The following is a 21660-nucleotide window of genomic DNA, read 5'->3' on the forward strand; positions in this document are numbered from 1 at the left end:
TATTTTTTGTAGAGATGAGGTCTCGCCAAGTTGCCCAGGTGGGTCTCGAACCCGCAGGCTCAGGCAATTCACTCACCTCAGCCTCCCAAAGCGAGGGATTACTGGCTGAGTCACCAAGCCCGGCTTATTTTTCCATTTGTTTGTGTCATCTTTGATTTCTTTGAGCAGTGTTTTGCAGTTTCATTGTAAAAGTATTTTACTTCTCTGGTTAGGAAGATGTCAAGGTCTTTCTTTCTTTCTTTCTTTCTTTCTTTCTTTCTTTCTTTCTTTCTTTCTTTCTTTCTTTTGTGGCAATTGTGAATGGGATTGTGCTTTTTATTTGGGTTTCTGTTTATTGTTGGTGTATAGGAATGCAGCTCTCTTTTACACATTTATTTTCTACACTGAGACTTTGCCAAAGTCCTTTATCAGTGCAAAGAGGTTTTTCATAGATTCTCTTGGGTTTTCAAGGTATAGAATCATCATGTCATCTGCAAAGAGGGATAACCTAACTTCCTCTTTTCCTATTTGGATATGCCTGATCTCCTTCTCTTGTCTGATTGCTCTAGCTAGAACTTCCAAAACTATGTTGAAAAGGGGGCTGAGAGTGGTCATCCTTGACTTATTCCAGTTTTCAGCGGAAATGATTCCAATTTCTGTCTGTTTAGCAATATGTTGGCTGTGGGTTTCTGAAGCAAGAATTTAAATGGAGAATACTGTATAAATATTCTCAGGTGGATATAGGAATATACTAGCAGTGTGATGCAGGAATAACAAGTCATGAAAAACTAAGTTAACATATTGAGTATGAAAATAATGTGGTTGAAAGAAAGATAGATTATAGTATGGAAATAGCTGAATAATTTGTTAGTGAGATAGGAATTCAGAATGAGGGCAATAGTAAAGGAGAAAGTGTTATACCATGTAAAAATAAAGCTAAGTAATATGGAGACTAGAAATAGAGTAAAAGAGACTTCCATCAGACTGATGGAGAAAAAAGAGATGCAAATAAATACAGTATGACAAGAAGAAAATAACTAGAGACAGAAGAGACATAGAATACAATGGAAGAATATTGTGAATAAATACAAAATTTGAAATTCTGGTTGAAATTGATACATTCTTGAAAAAATATGTATATGTAAATCAGCCCAAGAAGCAAACTCAAATAGGTTGATAAACTTTTTTTTTTGTTTTTTTTTTTGAGTTGGAGTTTCACTCCATTGCCCAGACTGGAGTGCAGTGGCAGGCTCCCAGTCACCGCATTCTCGACCTGCTGGGCTTCGGCGATCCTTTCGCCTCAGCCTTCCAGGTAGCTAGAGCTACAGGCATGTGCTACCACACCCAGCTAATTTTTTATTTTATTGTAGAGATAAGGTCTCACCAAGTTGCCCGGCTGGGTCTCAAACCCACGGGTTCAGGCAATCCACTCACCTCGGCCTCCCGAAGCGCTGGGTTTACAGGCTGAGCCACCAAACCCAGCCAGTTGATAAGCTTTATAGAAATTAAAATATATCAAAGACCTCCTCTCCCAAAATCCCTAAGCCAAGTTGGTTTTGGAGATGAAATTCTACCAAACTTTTAAGAAACATTTTTGACCCAAAATAATTTCCATAAAATGAGACATTAGTGAAAATTACTCAGTTTATTTCATGAAGCAGTATCATCCTAATTCCCAATTCTGTTGTCTTGATTTTTCAACAGGAAATTTTCCAAAAAAAAAAAAAAAAATGATTCAATATCAGAAAGTTAACAAACTAAAAGTAAAAATTATATAATCTCTGTAGATGCAAAAAAAAGTATGTGAAACAGTTAAGCACTTATACATGATTAAAAATTATACTGTTAGCAATCTAAAAAGGAGACTTTCTTAACTTTATAAATATCTACATGTTGAAAACCTATAAATAAAATAGCATAAGAGAATTATTATAGGTTCATTTTCTTAAGAGCAAATATCCAAAATTTCTAAATATATTATTAGTTCACAATATGCAATAGTGCATTGGGAAAATAATATATCACAATCAGTGGGATTTATTCAAGGAATTTAAAAATTATACTGTTAGCAATCTAAAAAGAAGACATCTTTAACTTTATAAAAATCCACATAGAAAAATTTGCAGTGAATATTTTATATGATGGGAAAATTTAGAGGCATTTTTATTGGAATTAGCAATGAGCACATATACTATCCTAATTCTGAGAATCTTGGACAACATAAAAAGAATGGAAAAAAATGAATTAAAAGAATGGAAAGAAGAGAAAATCATCATCGTTTGCAAATTAAATTATTATCTCTTTTTTTTTTTTTTTTGAGTTGGAGTCTCACTCTGTCACTCAGGCTGGAATGCAGTGGCACACTCCCGGCCACTGCAGCCTCGACCTGCTGGGCTGAGGCAATCCTTCTGCCTCAACCTTCCAAGTAACTGGAACTACAGGCATGCGCCACCATGCCCCGCTAATTTTTTGATTTATTGTAGAGACAAGGTCTTGCCAAGTTGTGCAGGCTGGTCTCAACCCCGCAGGCTAGGCAATCCTCTCATCACAGCCTCTCAAAGTGCTGGGATTATAGGCGTGAGTCACCGCACCCAGCCAAATTATTATCTCTTTAGAGCATTCAACAGCATCTTTATTGAAGTGTACAGTATTGGAACCGATGTAGGAGTTCAGCCACTTTGCCATACATATATACATAGTCAACTGCTTAAAATCAATTGCCTTTCTCTGGTGGTTCTCAAGCTTCTTAATCGCAGAAATGTTTTTGCTCTTAATGCAGGTCCTAGAGGGGTTTTTTTGTCATGTGGATTTTATCTGCCCATATTTACCATGTTAAAAATATTGAGAAGATTAAAATTTTTATTACCATTTAAAAATATGAGTAAACCCATTACTGTCAACATGAGTAAAATATTTTTTATGAAAAATACATTTTCCAAAACAACTACTTAGTGAGAAGCATAACAATGTTTTGCCTTTTTGCACATCTCTTTAGTGACTATCATAATAGAAGACAGCTGAAATATCATGTCTTTTTCTGCTGTCTATTGCATCATATTATTTTGGTTGATGTATATGAAAAAAAATCTGACCTCATACTGATATGGAGCTTGAAAAGGGAGGAATAAATTACTAAGCTTTTCAGATAACTATGTATCTTCCATGATACTACGCCAAAACTCGACAAGTGGTAGTTTTTTAAAGGTTAATGGCAGAGTGTAATGGAAAAGCATATCAATGAACTGTCTATACTATTTCATTAGATTTCATTTTTTTATCATAAACTTTGACTAGATCTTTCACCATATATGAATTTTTAACTTCATGTTCTGATCATTTGAAAAATCTTGGTCTCTTGAGTTGGGATATTCCTAATGTTGGCAAATATTGTATAATGTTTTTAAAAATCACTTTTAATATCACCCTTCTCATCAGAAAGTTCTTAAACTACTGGGAAGCTGTCAATCCATGACAGATACAAGTTTCTAAAAAGCTTCTAGTTTTCTTTGAAAGCTTTAGTTTTCTAGTTTTCTTTGAAAGAATAGCATTGGTAACAAACACTGTTGTTTTCCTTAAAGTGACATGTTTATTTATTTCTTGGAAACTGACAGCCAGATATCCAATTCTGAATAACTGTACTGTGTCAGTAGTCTTTTCATCCCAAACAGTCCTGTGCAGAAAAACAATAATAACCAGTTCAGCACTCAACTACAAGAGCCACACAAATATTTTTTTTTGAGATAGTCATACTTCAGTATGCCGAAGTACTTTAGGCAAACTTCTCATTTTGTCACATAAAATATTAAAAATTTATACTCAAGGGGAGATATTTAATAAACTTAGTAATTTTTACTTTTTCATCAAGTACAACCTTATGTGAAACTGACTTTATGTTTTTCTTGAGTGCATGTTGACATAATGACAGTTCTAACTTGGCACAGCCTTGATTCATACTAAGGCAACAGTAGTTTTATCTACCATTGCTTTTGCAACATTTGTGTACATGTCAGTAGGGTTCAAATGGCAGAAACATCTACTATTATTACAAAAGTGGTTTTGGTCTTGTAAAATTCTGAAGTCTTAGGTGGTCTACCCAGTGGTCTGTGCACCAAGGTCTATACCATCAATCAAGTAGCTAGAAAATATAAACAAAACTGAGATAACTTTCACAGTAACAACCAAACTGTAAGGCATCCAGGAATTAACTTTGGCAAAAAACATGCAAAATTTTATAGACTTCTATAAAGAAAATTTTGAAACCAAAAGGTCATATAAAGTACTCTAGATGAACATAGAACTACCTTCCATGACCTAAGAGGGGTGGCTTAATAGTGTGGGATATAAATTCTTTCCCCAAATTAATGTATAAATTCACTGAAATATCTACCATATTTCCAGTGTTGTTAATAATTCCATAAACTTTCCTTAAGATTTAAATAAATGAATAAAGGGTATTGAACATTGAAGTCAATTTAGAAAAAAAAAAATGTTAGGGACTTGTCTTACCAGATACGAAGACAAATACACACACCCAAGGATGGTAAGACAATTTACAAAGCCATCATCAAAGCAAATGATCAGACAAGCAGAAATGTAGAGTCAGACCCAGATACATAGGAGCCTGATGTACTTCACCTATAATAAAGGTGGAACACAAATCCGTTGAGAAAGGTTAGGTTGTTTGGGAGGGTGATGTTTGAAAGATGGATTTAATAAATGGATAAAAGTAAACTGAATTTCTTTCTGATACAAAGTTGGTTCCCAGAGCAATTAGAGATCAAAATACAATGAAGATGACTGGGCATGGGGGCTCATGCCTGTAATTCAAGTGCCTTGGGAGACTGAGACCAGAGCATCGATAGAAGCCAGAAGTTCAAGACAGCCTGGACAACATAGTGAAACCCCATATAAATAATATATGTACTTGCACTGGAGTCTCACACCATCACCCAGGCTGGAGTACAGTGGCATGCTCCTGCCACCCCAGTGTTGACCTGCTGGGCTCAGGCAGTCTTTCCGCCTCAGCCTTTCAAGTAGCCAGAACTACACGCCTGGCTGATTTTTTATTTATTGTAAAGACAAGGTCTCGCCAAATTGCCCAGGCTGGTCTTGAACCTGAGGGCTCAGGTAATCCACTCGCCTCAGCCTCCCAAAGTGCTGGGATTACAGGCTGAGCCACTGAGCACAGTCTGAAACCCCATCTTTACAAAAAATTACCAAAAAATTAGCTGGGCATGAAGTTGCATACCTGTAGTCCCAGCTACTCAAGAGACTGAGGTGGGAGGATCCCCTGAGCCCAGGAGTTCAAGATTACAGTGAGCTGTGATGGTTCCACTGTACTCCATCCTGCACAACAGAGAGAGACTCTGTCTCTAAAAATAAATTTAAGAAAAAAATGCAATGAAGGAAATCTTACCATTACAAATTTAATATTTCTCTTTATCGTAACTATCTCCCACTGTTACTTTTGCTATCTGACTTCTTAGATGATTTTCCAAGTTTTACAAATATTTGAGTTGAAAAAAATTATTTTAACTTTCTTATAAAGCATATGGCCTATTTTAGCTATTTCATTTTCTACATAGAAATAAATATAATACATAGATAATGCATCAGGAATAGTTAATTCAATATATTCCAGATTCTTCAAGATCTGGAAAAAATATATTTTTCAAAAACTTTTCTGTGATGGATATGTGGCCTCCGTAAAAAATCTTAGTGAGAACGTAAGATCTTCCTGAGAAGACAAAGCATTTATGTAACGTCTCCTTCAGTGTGCTCCTTACCAGATATTATTCCCTCAGTCGTGATCTATAACACTCTGAATAGCTCTTGCTAGAATCTTTTCTCCTTCCTCTGAAGATGCATGGAAATCTCATGACAAGTGTTCAACACCTGTTTTCTAAAAGGTCTCAAGAAGGATGTCAGTTTGCTTAGCTCACTTGACAGTGTGTCATAGATTTTTTTTTAACTTTTCTGTAGAATGTGATTCACAGATAAATGCAGCCTTGAGATAACAAGGCCTCTTCCTTTCACAACCAATTTTGTAGAATTTATCATTCTGCAAAGCCAGAGTTTGAAAGCAACTGCCTAGTGACCCCTCATTTGTTTACTAACAGGTGCCAGCAGGTAAACCAAGTGGCATAGCAGCATGACTCCCACAGCACCTTGTTAAGCCGAGTAGTTTGGATGTGTAATGCAAACTGACAGGTTTCTTTTCTCTTTTATTAATGGGGTTTGTAAGTATACAAAGACTGCACAGATGAAATACTTTTTGAAATGGGGAGGGAGTTCATTATTTGTAAGCCATAGCTAAGTGGCCATACAGCTTCCATACCTAAATTTAAAGGCCTAATTGAAGCTTTTAAAAGGCTACATGTATAGCTTCTGATTTTTCAGTTTCAAAAAGGAAACCTCTAAAAGATCCATGAGGCATCAGGGCATGCACACACATTCACAGTGAAGGGCAGTCTCAGGAAGTTGAAGCTGTTGAAATACTCAACATGGCACTAAGCCCAACTCGACTCTCTACACTTGGTCTTTATACTTGTCCAATGAGGAGACTTTCTCCAAATCTTAGCATCAAATCTATTATTTCTGCTCATACATGACTTAGCTGCCCTGAATATTTAACCATGTATCAAAGGAAACAATGACATATGTACAGACATCAAGATTTTTAAACTAATTTCTTATCACCCAAGGCTGCAAATCTTTCCAAATGATATCTTTCATATTGCAGTTAGGTTACCAGGAGAAAGGGTGCTGTTCCCTGTATAAGACAGGTTAACAACGAGTTCTTGTGTTCACATTTGGAATGAATCCTCAAAAAGACACCCAGAGAAGCATGACACACAAGTAACTTTATTAAGCAAAGAAAAGTACACACTCGAGAGAGGAGAATGGGCAGAAACAGCCTACAGCAAGTTGCTGCTTATGCATCCAACTATTGCTGAGCTACAACTTTTTTTTTTTTTTTTTTGAGTTGGAGTCTCACTCTGTCCCCCAGACTGGAGTGCAGTGGCCGCTCCCGGCCACCGCAGCCTCGCCTGCTGGGCTCCAGCGATCCTTCCGCCTCAGCCTTCCGAGTAGCCGGAATTACAGGCATGCGCGACCACGCCCGGCTGATTTTTTGATTTATTGTAGAGATGAGGTCTCGCTGCCCAGGCGGGTCTCGAACCCGCGGGCTCAGGCAATTCACTCACCTCAGCCTCCCAAAGGCGCGGGATTACAGGCTGAGCCACCGAGCCCGGCGAGCTACAACTTTTATTACTGCCATGGTGTCAGGTGTGTGATGGGAGTAGGTGACTCCCCTAGGGTAATTTTATGCTAATAGTATTATAATGAAGGTTTTTGGTTATCTAGGTTAACCTTGGCTATTGATGTGCATGCCTTAGTAGTCCTCTCAACTGCAGGCATACGGACTATAGTGCTATAGGTGTATCTGATAAGACTCCACAGTTAAGTAGGTATGAAGTTTTCTACAGCTAGATTGCTTGTATGCATGATTCTGTACCAGTTGCTGCATATATCAATGAACTTGGAACATTTCTACAGCCTTAAATTTCTCACTGTCTAACCTACCTACTCTTTCAGTTACTGTCTCCAGAAAACTTCTCCTTGGTTCAACTTGCCTCGCAGCTAGCAAGCCTCTGGAGTCTTTCTCACTTTGCTGTTGTCCTCTCCTGAGCAGACCATCTTCACCTGCTACCTCCCTGAACTGTGCCATGCCAGGACCCCTCATTGTTCACAGGCTGACATTTTCCTTGAATATGAAAAAAGGAGTTCAGGAGGGCAAGGGGCAGGCAGGATGTGAGGTGTAATGGTGTTGCTTTTATGCATAAATAAAACAAACAACATGGGAAGGAGATTTTGGGTAAATACAATTAGGAGACAGGAAAAAAATAGGCCTGAAATGAAAGATGCTATAAACGTTATATGATTTAGTATGGCAATCATGAAGATTATTCTGGTTGTTTTTAACTTCTAAATTTGAATAGTATTTAAGAGAAATGGGTAGAATGTATATATAAAGAGAAACACACCAGGGAGGAGCCCATTTATCAGTTTCTGCTATTGAATGTGTGTGTGTGTGTGTGTGTGTGTGTGTGTGTGTGTGTGTGTGTGTGTGTGTGTGTATGCACATATATCCATATACTATGTATATGACATGGCTAAAGCCCAGTCTTTCAAAAAACTATTTTACAATTAGCAGGCAAAATTATCAGTGGAGAAATTGCATGCACTCATTAGAATCTAACAACATAGTTCTATCTAGAACAAACTAAATATACGATATACCATACTTTCTTCTCCTGCAAGGCTTCATAGTTTTTGCAGCCAGCAATGCTGTGGAGACACATTTTTCCCCTGAGACCTTAGATTTTTCTACTTCATAAACTTTGAGAGCCATGATCTTGGTAAAAAGACAGCTTTAATAAAAGTCAAACTGAAGTGCCTGTGTTTCCCACCTCTTATAAATTACATGTCTATGAAAGCCTATGACAGATGATAAACCAAATATTAATTTTTGTTTTGTGGATCCTAATAATCTTTCCTCTGAATTCCATCATGATTGTTTCTGAATTTAAGGTCTTAACAGGAGAATATGCCTCAATATTGCTTCCAAAGAAAGTCTCACTGGTTGTAATGGCTCACACCTATAATCCCAGCACTTAAAAAAAATATTAGCCAGGTGTGATGATGGGTGCACATGGTCCCAGCCACTCAGCAGGCCGAGGCAAGAGAATCACTTAGGCCCAGGAGTTTAGAGGTTGCAGTACTGCAGTGCTTTGATTGTATCACTGCACTGCAGCCTGGGTCACAAAGCAAGACCCTGTTTCTAAAAAACAAGAAAGGAAAAAAAGTCTCACAGAGTCACTGACTTTTATCTCATTTACATATGACATTTTATAGCTCACCATTCACGGGTCACTACTTACTGTTGGCTCATTTTGGATCCTGTCCAGCTGCCATTGGCCTATACTCCAGTGGCCAATTCTCTTTTGTTCCACAACTGGTCATTGACTTAAAATGAATTGACTGATTTGAAAGATAATCCGGGTGAAGTAGGTAATATGACTGTGATCACAGGACAATTATTCCAAAGTACTATATCATTAGCATGGTTACTTTCAAGGAAATATTAACTGGAACTGCTACTTTAAATCACAGGGTCATTAAGTGTGTTAGTCCCAAAGGGTGCTATGGAAGTGGAGACCACAGACCTACTGTTTTCAAACAATAGTAGTATTAGTGTTCTCATGGATTTTAAACATCTGTAGGGAGGTCATTCCATCCTAGATTAATTGTGTGTGTATGTGTGTGTGTGTATGTGAATTAGAGTTTCACTCTGTCGCCCAGGCTGGAGTGCAGTGGCACACTCATAGCCACCCCAGCGTCAACCTGCTAGGCTCCAGCGATCCTTCTGCCTTAGCCTCCCAAGTAGCCGGAACTACAGGTACATGCCACCACACCTGGCTATTTTTTGATTTTGCTGTAGAGATAAGGTCTCGCCAAGGTGCCTTAACTGGTCTCAAACCTGCGGGCTCAGGCAGTCCACTAGCCTTAGCCTCTCAAAGTGCTAGGATTACAGGCTGAGCCAGCAAACCCAGCTGATTAATTATTTTCATTTATATGTAAGATTTGCCCAGGTGTGGGCACCAGCCTACCTGGGAATCAGTTCAGATTTTGCAGTAAAAGTTACCTTTTACTGGAAATGAGGTTTATTTAAACATATAGCTTGATTTCAGGTAAAGGATGAAATGATCAAAGTTTGCATAGGACATATTTGTTTTTGTTTCACTAGTACTCAAAGTGAAGTTCCTAGACCAGCATCATGAGTACCACCGGGCAACTTAGTAGAAGTGCAGATTCTTGAACCTCACCTAAGACATACTGGATCAGAAACTCTGGGGAGATGCCAAGCAATTTGTTTTTTAGCAAGTCCTTCGGGTGATTCCGATGCACACTGAAGTTGAAAACTGCAGATCTACACTGAAGATACTCCATCCATTGATAAAAGTGCTATATATTCCAGCACTTGCAAAACCATAATATTGTTTGGGTTGCAGTCAGGTGAACCAGAAAAGACTCAGTGGTGTCTCATTCTCTTTCATTTGTTGGCAGTGCCAGGTCTTGGAGATGTCACAGATAGTGGAGCAAGTATAGGTCAGTTTGACCCTAAAGAATTGGGGAAATGGATTGAGTTTTAAGAACCTCCTCCTCTCCAAATTGTGAGGCTGTCTTCTTGGCAATCTATGTAGCATCTTCTGTAGGGCACTAAGTCCAGAGAATTCCACAGAAGTATCTAACCTAGTCACAAGTTCTAAAGAAGTGGTAGGCAAGTGTGTGTGGGAAGAGGGGATATTGTTTAGTTTAATGGCAAAGAAAATATCTGATTTCTCACCCCCCTCCCTTTTCTCTTGGGATGAGAAGGCCCGTGAGTTTGGAGATCTGGTGAGGATGAAGACTCTCTGTAACCTACTTGTCCTAGGCTCTGGCATCAAGTCACTTGCCACAGGTCGCTATACCTAAGCTGGAGGATGGATCAGAAAATCTCAGTAAAAATTTAGACTTCCCTCGTGAGTTCTTAATCTGGACTATGTAGACTTAGCAGACAAGAGGTAAGATTCGGATTAGAACAGATGAGGGATCCAGTAGAAATTCCCTGGCCAGCTAAGGTAGACTAAAGGGGTTTATGGTTTATGCATGGACAGAAGCTGTCTAGCGTGGAAGAGAAGGTAGTTAAGATGGAGCCTTTCCTGATCTCTGTAATTGGAACAAATTGGTTTTGTTTGTTTGTTTGTTTGTTTGTTTTGAGTTGGAGTCTCACTCCATCGCCCAGACTGAAGTGCAGTGGCACACTCCCGGCCACAGCAGCCTCGACCTGCTGGGCTCCGGCGATCCTTCTGCCTCAGCCTTCCGAGTAGCTGGAACTACAGGCGCGCGCTACCACACTCGGCTAATTTTTGATTTATTGTAGAGCTGAGGTCTCGCCAAGTTGCCCAGGCAGGTCTCGAACCTGCAGGCCCAGGCAATCCACTCACCTCGGCTTCCCAAAGTGCTGGTATTACAGGCTGAGCCACTGAGCCTGGCCTGGAACAAATTGTTTATGTGCCCTTGGTGTGTGGGGGAGTGTGTAATGTAGTATTACCTTGCATTTGTGTGGGAGGAGGACCTGGGGGAGGAATCACTTTCTACTTTAGTGGGAAGAGAAAAAAGAAGGGTTCCATCTTACCATTTCTTCAGCTGGATGTGAGGATAGGGAAGTGTTTTCAATAAGCTGTCCACTGAGTAGGGGCTGACACTAGATGACCTTTGGGTCTACAGGGAGAAGAAATCAGATGCTAAACTCTTGACCCAACTTCTTTGTTTCATCCTTTCTAGGTAAAACCTCACTGCCTGGGCCTCAGAGAGTGTCCCAAGTGAATGCTTCACTGGTGCTGTTATCCCTGCTTTTTATAAACTGTAGTCCTTCCTTTAGCCCGCTTCTCTAGATAGTGGTCATTTTCTCATTTTCTCCCCATTTCCATACTTTTTTCTCCCATTTCCTGAAGTTATACCTATAGTTCCTTCTTAAGTCTTTCATGTTTCTCACCTCAGCTATCTCCTGAATGTCGGGGCTTTTTCCTCATCATTCTAATTTATGTTCTTTAGGGTGAGGGAGAAGGAGCAGCAGAGGGAATGAGTTCTTTGAATGGGAGGAGGGAAAGGAAGTGGAAGACAATCAGTATGGATTGCTGCTGGCATTCCAAACGCATGCACACACACTCATATGCTAAAATAATTTCATCCTGGAGAACACCATGGGATATATGTGGGCTTTTTAAAGCCTTCCTATTGATGCACCGTTGATCCTATTCTTTCCAAGCTGATAACCCTGTTCTCAAATGCTAAGTGCATTTAATTCATTCGCTGTAGAGACTTTCCTCATACTGAACAAAAATGGATGTTGCTATATTCTTCCTTACAATCTGGCTAGAGAGACAGATAAATGAATTCTTTGAAGGGTGAGATACTGTCTTGTTCATCATTGCATCCCCCTTGCTTGCTAGTGTAGCACTTTACATGCAGTAAATGTTTGTTGAATCAAATTCAGGGCCACAAAATCTGGGGAGGTGAAAAAACCAAACAAGAAATCAGAGTGTATGTACAGGAATTATTTTTGGATGATCCCTAGTCTGTCATCATGGCCTAGATGCAAAAGAGGAAAAAGAACAGTATCAGGATGGGAGTGTGGCCATAATACTTCACTCTAACAGCATCTTGAACACTATTTCTTGTTTAGCTGCAAGTATAGATGCAATCAGATTGTTAAAAGTTAAGACCATTTGGGGGGTTGGGGAGAGTGTAGAAGATGTTCAAAACTGCTCACCTTTACCTGTTGGGTACAATGTTCACTATCTGGGCAATGGGTCATCTGAAGCCAAGTCCCCACCAGTACACAATATCCCCATGTAATAAACATACACTATAAATCTAAAATTTAAAATAATAATTTTTAAAACTGCTCTCTTTTCAAAATTAATTTTATTGTGATAATCATCACAAAATATACACATAGTACATCTTTTTTATTTTTTTATTTTTTTGAGTTGGAGTCTCACTCTGTCATCCAGACTGGAGTGCAGTGGCCACTCCTGGCCACCGCAGCCTCTGCCTGCTGGGCTCTGGCGATCCTTCCGCCTCCGCCTTCCGAGTAGCCGGCATCTTTTTTATTTCTTAGTCAGGGTCTTACTCTTCCAAGATGGAGGACAGTGGCGTGATCATGGTTCACCATGGCCTCAAACTTCAGGGCTCAGGTGATCCTTCTGATTCAACCTGCTGAATAGCAGGGACTACTGATGTGCACCACCATGCCCGGCTAATTTTTTGTTGTTGTTATTTTGTAGACAATATCTTGCTATATTGCCTAGGCTGATCTCGTACTCCTGGGCTTAAGCAACTTCTTGCCTAAGCCTTTCAAAGTGCTAGGATTACAGGCGTGAGTCACCACACCCAGCCTATATCTTAAATATATATAATTTTCATTTGTAAATTAAGCATTTTAAAATAAAAAGTTCAAAAGCATTGCAAATTTTTACATATCATATATGGAGAAAAAGGAAATGATCTCTGGTCTTGTTCCCACATTCTGGTACAACCTTCACAGTGAACATCCTTTAACAGGAAATGGCAGCAAGGGAGGCAGCCCAGGACAATGTACTGGGAGCACACCCCTTTCTGAAACCATGGAGTAGAATGAAAACCACCAAAGCAAACAGCCAAACTGTGTTCTTACATCTTCCCACCCCCTCTACCTGTTTACCCATGGGATCTCTTTTTAAATATACAGAGATATAATTAAAAGGAATTGCTTCAGGGAGCCAAAGAGTGTTATCACAGAAAACTAAAAATGGTTTAGAATGAAGAAGAATCATAGCCAAGAGCAGTGCACTGAAATTCATCAAGAAACCTGTTACTTTTGTCATATTTGTTTTAAATATCACTGTTTGAAATGTATTACAACAATCAGCAACTTGGTGTGAAACTTGAAGAATATAGAGACATCTGTAATGCCTTGGAACCATTACAAAATGAGCGAAAGAAAACATTTTAAGGAGGAATTCTCAAATATTCACAGTGTTCAGATTTTTAATGGAGCTATTGATAACCTTGTCTTATCTAATAGAGTTCTGACTATAGAATGCATTAAACTTCTTGGTTCTCGCCAAATGGGTGACAACTAGATATCTCATACATAGTGTACTTGATAAAAATGCTATTTATTTAAAGTATTAGAGTGGCCATTATGTTCAAGTACAAAGTTTTGATCCTCTCAATAAACTTAAACTAGGAAGAAGAGAATGTTTTTAAATTGAACTAGTACATAGGGTACTCTCAAAGTTTTTACTTAAGATAGTGTCAAAAGTAAAAGCTGATTTTGACAGATTCACCCACAAACAGAAATAAGTTTTGAGGTTGTTTCTCTAATTATTTTCCATTATTCCATACTTGTGGCTAAAGATATGAGGGGATGTGGTTTTTATTCACAGAATTGAAAATGAAAAATAATTCAAGTCATTGTATTATTGTTGTTTGTATGACATCAAAGATAAGATTTTAATCTCATCTCAGACATTAGATATGGGACCTTAGACACCTTCTTCAAACTCTCCAAAACTGAGAATTGGAGGGGGGCATGGTCCTCAAATTTGCAGAGTGGTTGTAAGATTCAGTAAATAATGTACCAAAGTATGTTGGAAAAATAAGTTTCTAACATGTGATAAATAAATAAATGTTTCTGCCTTTCCCTTTCCTTATGGAAAACATGTTATACACTTATATAAGTACATTGAGATAATGTAACCCACCCAATGAAGTCTGAAATTTATAGGAAATATAGATTGTCTCAGCTAGAAGGAATCTTAAAAATTACCTGGATTGGTGCTTCTTAGTATTTGTTTGGTTTATGGACAACTTTAAGAATCTGATGAAAGTTATGGTCTTTATTTCCCCTCCCCCATCACCCAATGCCTCTACACACACAAATTGGTGTATAATTTTAAGGGATTCAAGAACCCTCTGAAACCTAGTTCTAATCCCCTGGGTTAAGACTCCTCAACTTAATACTCTTCTTCTAAAAATTGAGAATTAAAGAAGACAAGTGATATGTTCTTAAGAATTAAAAGTTATTTTGAAGACTGTTTTTTGAAGATGTCCTTTTTTTCCTGAGGAAGACTGTTCTTTAGTAATTTCAGGATGAAGCATTCACCAGTTATTTGAGTAGTGTCCTCAGTGTTCTGAGGACATAGCTGCATTTTATTTGTGGAGTTGCTCTCTCATCCACACTCGATGTACCTGTGATAAAAGAACTCTTTGCATTCTCATGTAGGATTAAATAAAAATAATTTGGGTATTGATTGAGTTTTTAACATGTTTTTTCCCTCATAATTATTCTGCAGCCCTCTCAGTAAATGTTTATTTAATACCTGCCATGGTCAAACGCTTGCACAAACTAACTGGATGGATGAAACCCAGTTTCTCACTTTGACCTAGGGATAGTCAGGTTCATGAGCCTGTAATGGAGGAACTAAGACAGAAGAGAAACTCATTCAGCCCCAAAGTTCTGAGATGGTCTTCTGTTTCAGGCAACATTAAGTAGAGCTTGGAATGGTGAGTTACAGTTTGCCAGGCAAAGATTAAAATAACCTAACTGTGTGTGTGCACAGATTTTACAATGTATAATATCTTTTTTGTCTGGAATATTTAATTTACTTTAAATCATGCTTATGTAGTAATTCGTGCTAAAATATATGGGATGGCTGACTGAAGATCCAGTCCCTGGCTCCATCCAGCACGCATCATCGTACTCTTAGCCACATAGTCTTCAAACCTCAGTCATATTCCTCTCTGGCCTTCAGTTTCTGGTCACTCACAATGACTCACAAATTCTTCCTCTAAGTGTCTATTGCATGTTCTCTCTCCTTTCTCTTCCCACAGTCATCTTCCTTCAGTTCACTATCTACTAAAATAGACCCTCAGAATCCATGTTGCACACCCTCTTCAACCCTTGTTGCATACAACCACTAAATACATTTTCCTAAAATCAATTTATTCTGAGACTCTGCTAAGAAACATTTGCCCCAAGGTATCTACAGGATATACTCATTTAGTCTACTTGTTATCTTACTTAAAGGCTGCCAATATCACCCATCCTTCCCCAGCTCGTTCTTACTCCAGCCAGGTAGGTACAGGACGTGGATGTTAAGAGCTCACCTCTCATTCAGGTCTCTCCTTCACTTTGTAGCTATTACATTTCATCTCTCTATGTATGTTTAACTGAAAGCTGTTAGGAAAAATGAGTGTGATAACACATTGGGAAGTGCCCAGTGTTGTGCCTGATACATAATTGGCTCTGTAACTTTTGTAACCATCGTCATCATCTCCTTCCTGCAAAATATATCCCACCTGTGTCCTACAACTCCTCTTTTCTAAAAACCCCTCCTCTTCTTACCCAGACCATTTGTTATTCCTTTAGGACTATGCTTCAGGCTGACCTTCCTGATGTCTCCCCTAAACCCACCTACTTTCAGCAGTCTTTCCTCACATCTCTTGTATGGTTTGTGACAAGCTGATTTTTCTAAAGAATCGTTGTACTCTGATCCTTTACACAGGGGAGCAATGGTTTTCCATCCCACAGAGGAATATAGCAGGGTGTGTGTGTGGCTTGGGGATTAGAGGACGTGAACCCCATGGCGCTGCATTGTACTATGTCTGACCTGTAGTGGGAATATGAAAAATATTTAATGAGTAAGCATCAGTCTAAGCGGTGTTTTACTGCATCATTTTATCTTTTGAATACACATTAGCATAGAGCAAATAGAAGAATCTCTTCCAAATTCAAGGCTTCAGTTTTATAAGAAGTGCAGGAAAAAATCTGTTGCAGGGTAAAATAATAGCCCATTAAATTCCATAGAAGAAGTTCTTTGACTAAAAGTTTGATTTTCCTTCCTCACAACCTTCTTACTGGGGTAGAGAGAGAGCGAGCCTGCAAATCTAAGACAACATTTATAATTACTGTCCTTATTGGAAACTGTTCTTTATATCGTTTTGAAACAGTTTCATTTCACAGGGCACCTCTAATTTCCGCTGGTGTGTTGGATGTTAGAAATTAACTGCTTTGCTTTTTCTATTGCTGAATTTCAGGTAACTGCACTTGGTCTTATTGTGGTCTTTCCCTTCTATACCAATTTGGCTTAATGCTGCAAGTATCTTCAGCTTCAAAGAATACTTTCTGCCTCCTCTGCCTCCCACCCACCCCAATCCCCAGTTGGAAGGTGCGGTGGGTTGGTGGCAGAGAAGTAAGGAAGGAAATCAGTTAATTGTAGGCTGTCAGCGTTGTTTTAGGTGACTTTGTTCTTCTTGAATTTAAGATCAACATGAACTATGGACATTTCGGAATAGGAATTTAAATAGCAACCAAAAAGAAAAAAGAAGCATGGGTTTTGCTCATGCCAGGAATGACTCATCTGGTGAGAATGGTATTGTATTGATAATACAATGCAGAGAGAAAGAAAAGACTGTGGTATCTGCTCTCTTTGTGCTGCTGACCTTGAGGAGAATTATAACTTGTTTGTTGCAGGAGTTGAGCATCTGATGTGCTGATGCACCTGTTCTTATATATTAAATGGCAAAGCACTTGCAGTTCCCTGTGATTGCTTTGTGGGTGAAATATTTTCTGCAATCTGGTGAACTGTTTGTTTGTTTGTTTTTTTCCTAAATAAACTATTCACTTGTATTTCTTGCATCTCTTGTTTCTCTGAAATATGCCTTCTCATTCTATTTCAACACCCTAGTCTCATCATTACATTTTAGAATATGTTTGGCTTTTTATTTTCAAGGTAACATTATTATACTATTTTTTGTAATATAGAGACCATGAACCAGGCAACTCCTGCCAGAAAGCTGGAAGAGGTTCTTCATCTAGCAGAGCTCTGCATAGAAGTCTTACAGCAGAATGAAGAGCATCACGCAGAGGTGATGACCTGTTTTAACTGTAGTATAAAACTAGACATAATGCTTTGCCATGGTGGGGGCAACACTGAGGTGACCTGATCATGGTCTTGATACACTGAGAATGTATGTGCAATTTTAAGAAATGTGTCTCCTATATGTTACGAAGTATTGTGTATGTGTGTATTATTTCATGTCTACTGGAAACAACAATCATGTTGTCAGGGGTACAGGACAGCTTATGGGATCCATTAAAGGATGTGTAACTGGTAAGAAGCAAAGGAGGAACACAAACCCATCTTATGATGCCAGATCACTTGTTCCCCCCCCATGCCACCATTGCTTTTGCTTAGAAATGTGAACTAATCAACGTGAAAAAGGAACGTGTGATAAACTATAAAATAAAAATTTAATAGAAGACATTCATAATTGTGTTTTTGCTTTTATAATTGTTTTCACTTAACCTGCAGTGTTTATAATTTTAAAAAGTTCAAATTACAATTAGCATTCACTAGAGATGGCTTTTCACCAGGCTTATTCTAAGTCTTAACTCACTAACTGCTTAACTAGCTGCTTATTCTAAGTCTTAAAATATTCACTCTTTCTACTAACCATGAGTTTATTTACAAAAGCAGAAGGGTTTTCTGACGTTGAGTTGGATGGAGTAAATATGTGGAATCAAATAAATTTAATAAATGTCAGTGCCTTAAGCAGTGCTTTTATTCTTGAGGAAGCACATGAAGTGGGCAAGAATAAAAAAGACTTGATACATATGAATTTACAGAGTACTGAATTGAATGAAGCCTTCTCTCAAAAATATAAGAAACTACAGGAACTACATTTTAAGCCAATTCTTGGAAAAGCGTATTTATGAATTCTTACTATAGGTAACTAAGATTTATTGTATCTGGTTATAAATATGATCATTCAAAACATCTGCTTTTAGCTCGCACTGTGGAATCTAGTTTTTAGCTTACATCTGTCATGTGTGAACTTGTTATGGATATTTTATTTTAAACTGAAGAAACAGCTGCTTCAATAATTTGAAATGAATTCCCAGGAGATTATTTTCAAGGGTAGTGCCACTGCTATGTTACAATGAAAATGATTATATGATAAAATACCTGTGTGTTTCATCTTTGTCTTTTGTTGAAAGGCATTATCATCAGAGTATTAAGCTTTTTGAATTAAAAAATCTAATTGCAGTATATATTTAAGTAAAATAGATATATCTAACATTCCCATATATTTTATAAAAACTAAAAATTAAATGTTATCATGGTTCATGCAGTCACGAAGATGGTTGTTAAAGTATAATGTATTCAAACACAATTAAAATGTAAGTATTACTTATTTTCTAGTTTAACTATATTATAATCATGACACTATAGGCAAGAAGGTTGTTTTGCAGCAATTTGGTATTTGCAATATAGACAGCTCTCTGTTGACTGCAAATAGTTGGCTTTATTAAAAAGAGATAATCATAGTACATAAATGTCACTTTCCTATATGTTGAAATATGGAATTATTGTGATGACCTCTTTTAAAAATGCTTTGTAACACTATGGCATTTTTCTATTCTACAATGCTTCCAAATTCTTGGAAAACCCTCAGGGAAGAGAGGTGAGTAAAATCGTTTCCACTCTTTTCCTAGCATGGGGCAATGCTTTAATGTGAATTTAAGGTAGAATACACTCTGATTGTAGTTAATTTAAAAACCTACTTTGACCTCTCTTTGGAATTAAATAATGTCCAGTTTTCTTTGAAAGTACTAGTCTTTATTCTACCATTTAGGGGAATGTGGCCTCTTAATAACTGTGTGCATAATTACTGATGCCCATCTAAGTAAAACATGACTGAAGAGATTTTGGTCTTTTGGTTCTGATTTGTGTCTTTGAAATTTTTTTTGTCTTTAAAAAAAAACCAGAAAAATCTAAATTTTTCTCTGAACAATATTGAAGAGTGAATTGGTCTGATTCTCAAGTCATTTCCAGAGTGAATTGGTAGACTGTGGTCTGCACTGATATTTATTTTGCTGGATGTTTAAGCCAGAGTTCTGCTACTCCATGAAAGAGCACCGAGCTCAGCTCCCCTGGTGGAGGTTAATGTATCTGCCTCAAAGAGACCTTCAAGTGGCTTGCGTGTCAGCTCCTTTTATTTTCATTTTACCTCTCTCCACAGTGGCAGTTTACTTTACAGGGCTAAGAGGTTGTTTCTATCCTTCAACAATTTCTCAGTTAAGCAGGTTTCATGTCCTTCAGATCTTTGGCAGTAGCTTACTTATAAGGCAGCCTTCCTTTTTCTCTGAAGGCCTCTCGACCTCTCCTCTCAGGCTTTTTTCAGAAATCCTGTGTTTTCTTCTTAGAAAGATAATTTAAGCTGCTTTCCAGAAAATCTTGAAGGCTGTCTTTACATTTCAGTGACTATACCACATCTGGCCAGAAATTTTAGGCAAACGGTATTTGCAATATAGACAGCTCTATAAAATAGACAACTTTCTATTCAAAAGCCACTTTCTTTGATAAAGCTGGGAAGTCTCCAATGCCTGCTGGGAAAGCCATAGGCTCTCAGCAGCGTACCTCCTCCACACACTCCATTTTCCTGCTAAGAAAACAGACCCAGAAAAGTTCAGCAACTTACCAGAACTATGCAGCTAGTCGGTGACTGGGTAAACACACACCAGACTTCACCTGAACATTTTCCAATAAATCACACCATTTTTCTGTTTAAGTAGACTGGTCAGAATTATCTTGCCCTGGTTCTGCTGACTCCTTTGACATAAAGGATTTCAGTAGGGGGAGTGATCATGATGCAAGCCTGGAGACGTCCCTTTCTGTTCTTTCTCATTCTTCATTGTACGATGGCATACCCCAGGACTCTGCCTAAGGCAGGTGGAGTCCTGAGAATATTAGTACAGGGACCGAGAGGGACAGAACATGAACAACACAAGCGCAACTCATGCTATTGCTTTAATGCTTATTATTACAGCAAAAAACTGATTTTAAGGTCCCTAAAATATTCTATCATGTCATCCACCATTTCCATGACACGGTAGACAAGAAGGTTGTTTTGCAGCAATTTGGTATTTGCCATGCAGACTGCTCTCACTTCACTGCAAACAGTTGTTTCATCCTGTACCTGAGCTGCTTCAGTCCCAGGCTTCCCCCAGCAACATAGCTGGGACAGAGAGAGTTTAGTGTGGACACAAATTTGTGCAGAAGCATATCTCCCTAAATACCAGTGTTGGAACCAAATTATGCTTCTGATTAAATTCTAATGTTAAGAGAAAGAACGCTTGATTTTTTTTTCATTTGTGTTTTGCTTATTTGTGTCCCTATTTCTCTTCCACTGGCATGCATGTCTAAAGAATATCTTAGAGTGTGGTTATACAAAAGAAATGTCCATGAACAAAATCCATTTACTATCTAGTACTAACTAGATTATAGTAATCTTGACCATTGAAATGATCTCAATTTCGTGGCATTTAAATCTGGGTCATCAGTGAGAGAAACCTACTTTTTAAAGATGGGTTTAAATTTAAGGTTGCATCAGCCCCTGGACCAACAAGTCTTCCTCATTTTGGAAGAGGATGACTGACAGTGACTTTGAGATGTCTAAGGTATAGAGGTGAAATTCTATTGGTAACAGTCATTCACAAAAGTCATGACATGGGCATAAATGCTCTACCAAAAATGTTTGTTAATCATTTACTAGTTTTTAAATATGTATGAATAAGGGTAATGCTTTATACTGACATGTTTTTGAAGCATTTTCAGCTCATCATCTCATTTGATTATTGTAATATCTATGTTTATGTAGAACTTGATTAGGGAAATAATCGAAACAGAGAATCAAAGGAGTGGTAAAAAAATTATTTAGTTTGTCAGTAGTTTATGTGTCACCCTGTCTGTCCTACTGGGCTCTTAATAGAACTTAAATATTTCTAGACTATGGCTCTCAGCATGATGTTGCTGTTTGTATGTATGTGGCAATGGCAGGGATAGATACCCCAGATGCTAGATTGTCTCCAGAGCTTTCAGGATCATCTACAAAGCACAGAACTTCAAACTAATCTTGTCTTGGAGGAAAAGTAGGCACAAAATACATTTCAAAGTCAGGTTCATTGTTTTTGTTCATTTATACATCTTCCTTTTTTGTTTTAAATTATAAATGTTTATTACATTT

At 38.1% G+C, this 21660-nt stretch overlaps 1 protein-coding gene across 14 annotated transcripts in view; it reads left to right on the forward strand.

The window, feature by feature from the left end:
• CADPS2 (calcium dependent secretion activator 2) overlaps positions 1-21660 on the forward strand; it is a 589108-nt gene that overhangs the window by 471575 nt on the left and 95873 nt on the right. For 8 of the 14 annotated variants that reach the window (XM_008063869.1, XM_021715433.1, XM_008063867.2 and 5 more), the window contains 2 exons: positions 17396-17499; positions 19090-19098. In XM_008063869.1, coding sequence (XP_008062060.1) covers positions 17396-17499; positions 19090-19098 — 113 coding nt within the window. Of the gene's footprint in view, positions 1-10312; positions 10330-17395; positions 17500-19089; positions 19099-21660 lie in introns of all 14 variants that reach the window. The other 6 variants (XM_021715434.1, XM_021715437.1, XM_021715436.1 and 3 more) reach the window with 2 other exon arrangements.

Source organism: Carlito syrichta, unplaced genomic scaffold (genome assembly GCF_000164805.1).
Source record: "Carlito syrichta isolate Samal-C Ts95f unplaced genomic scaffold, Tarsius_syrichta-2.0.1 Scaffold307112, whole genome shotgun sequence".
Taxonomy (NCBI): domain Eukaryota; kingdom Metazoa; phylum Chordata; class Mammalia; order Primates; family Tarsiidae; genus Carlito; species Carlito syrichta.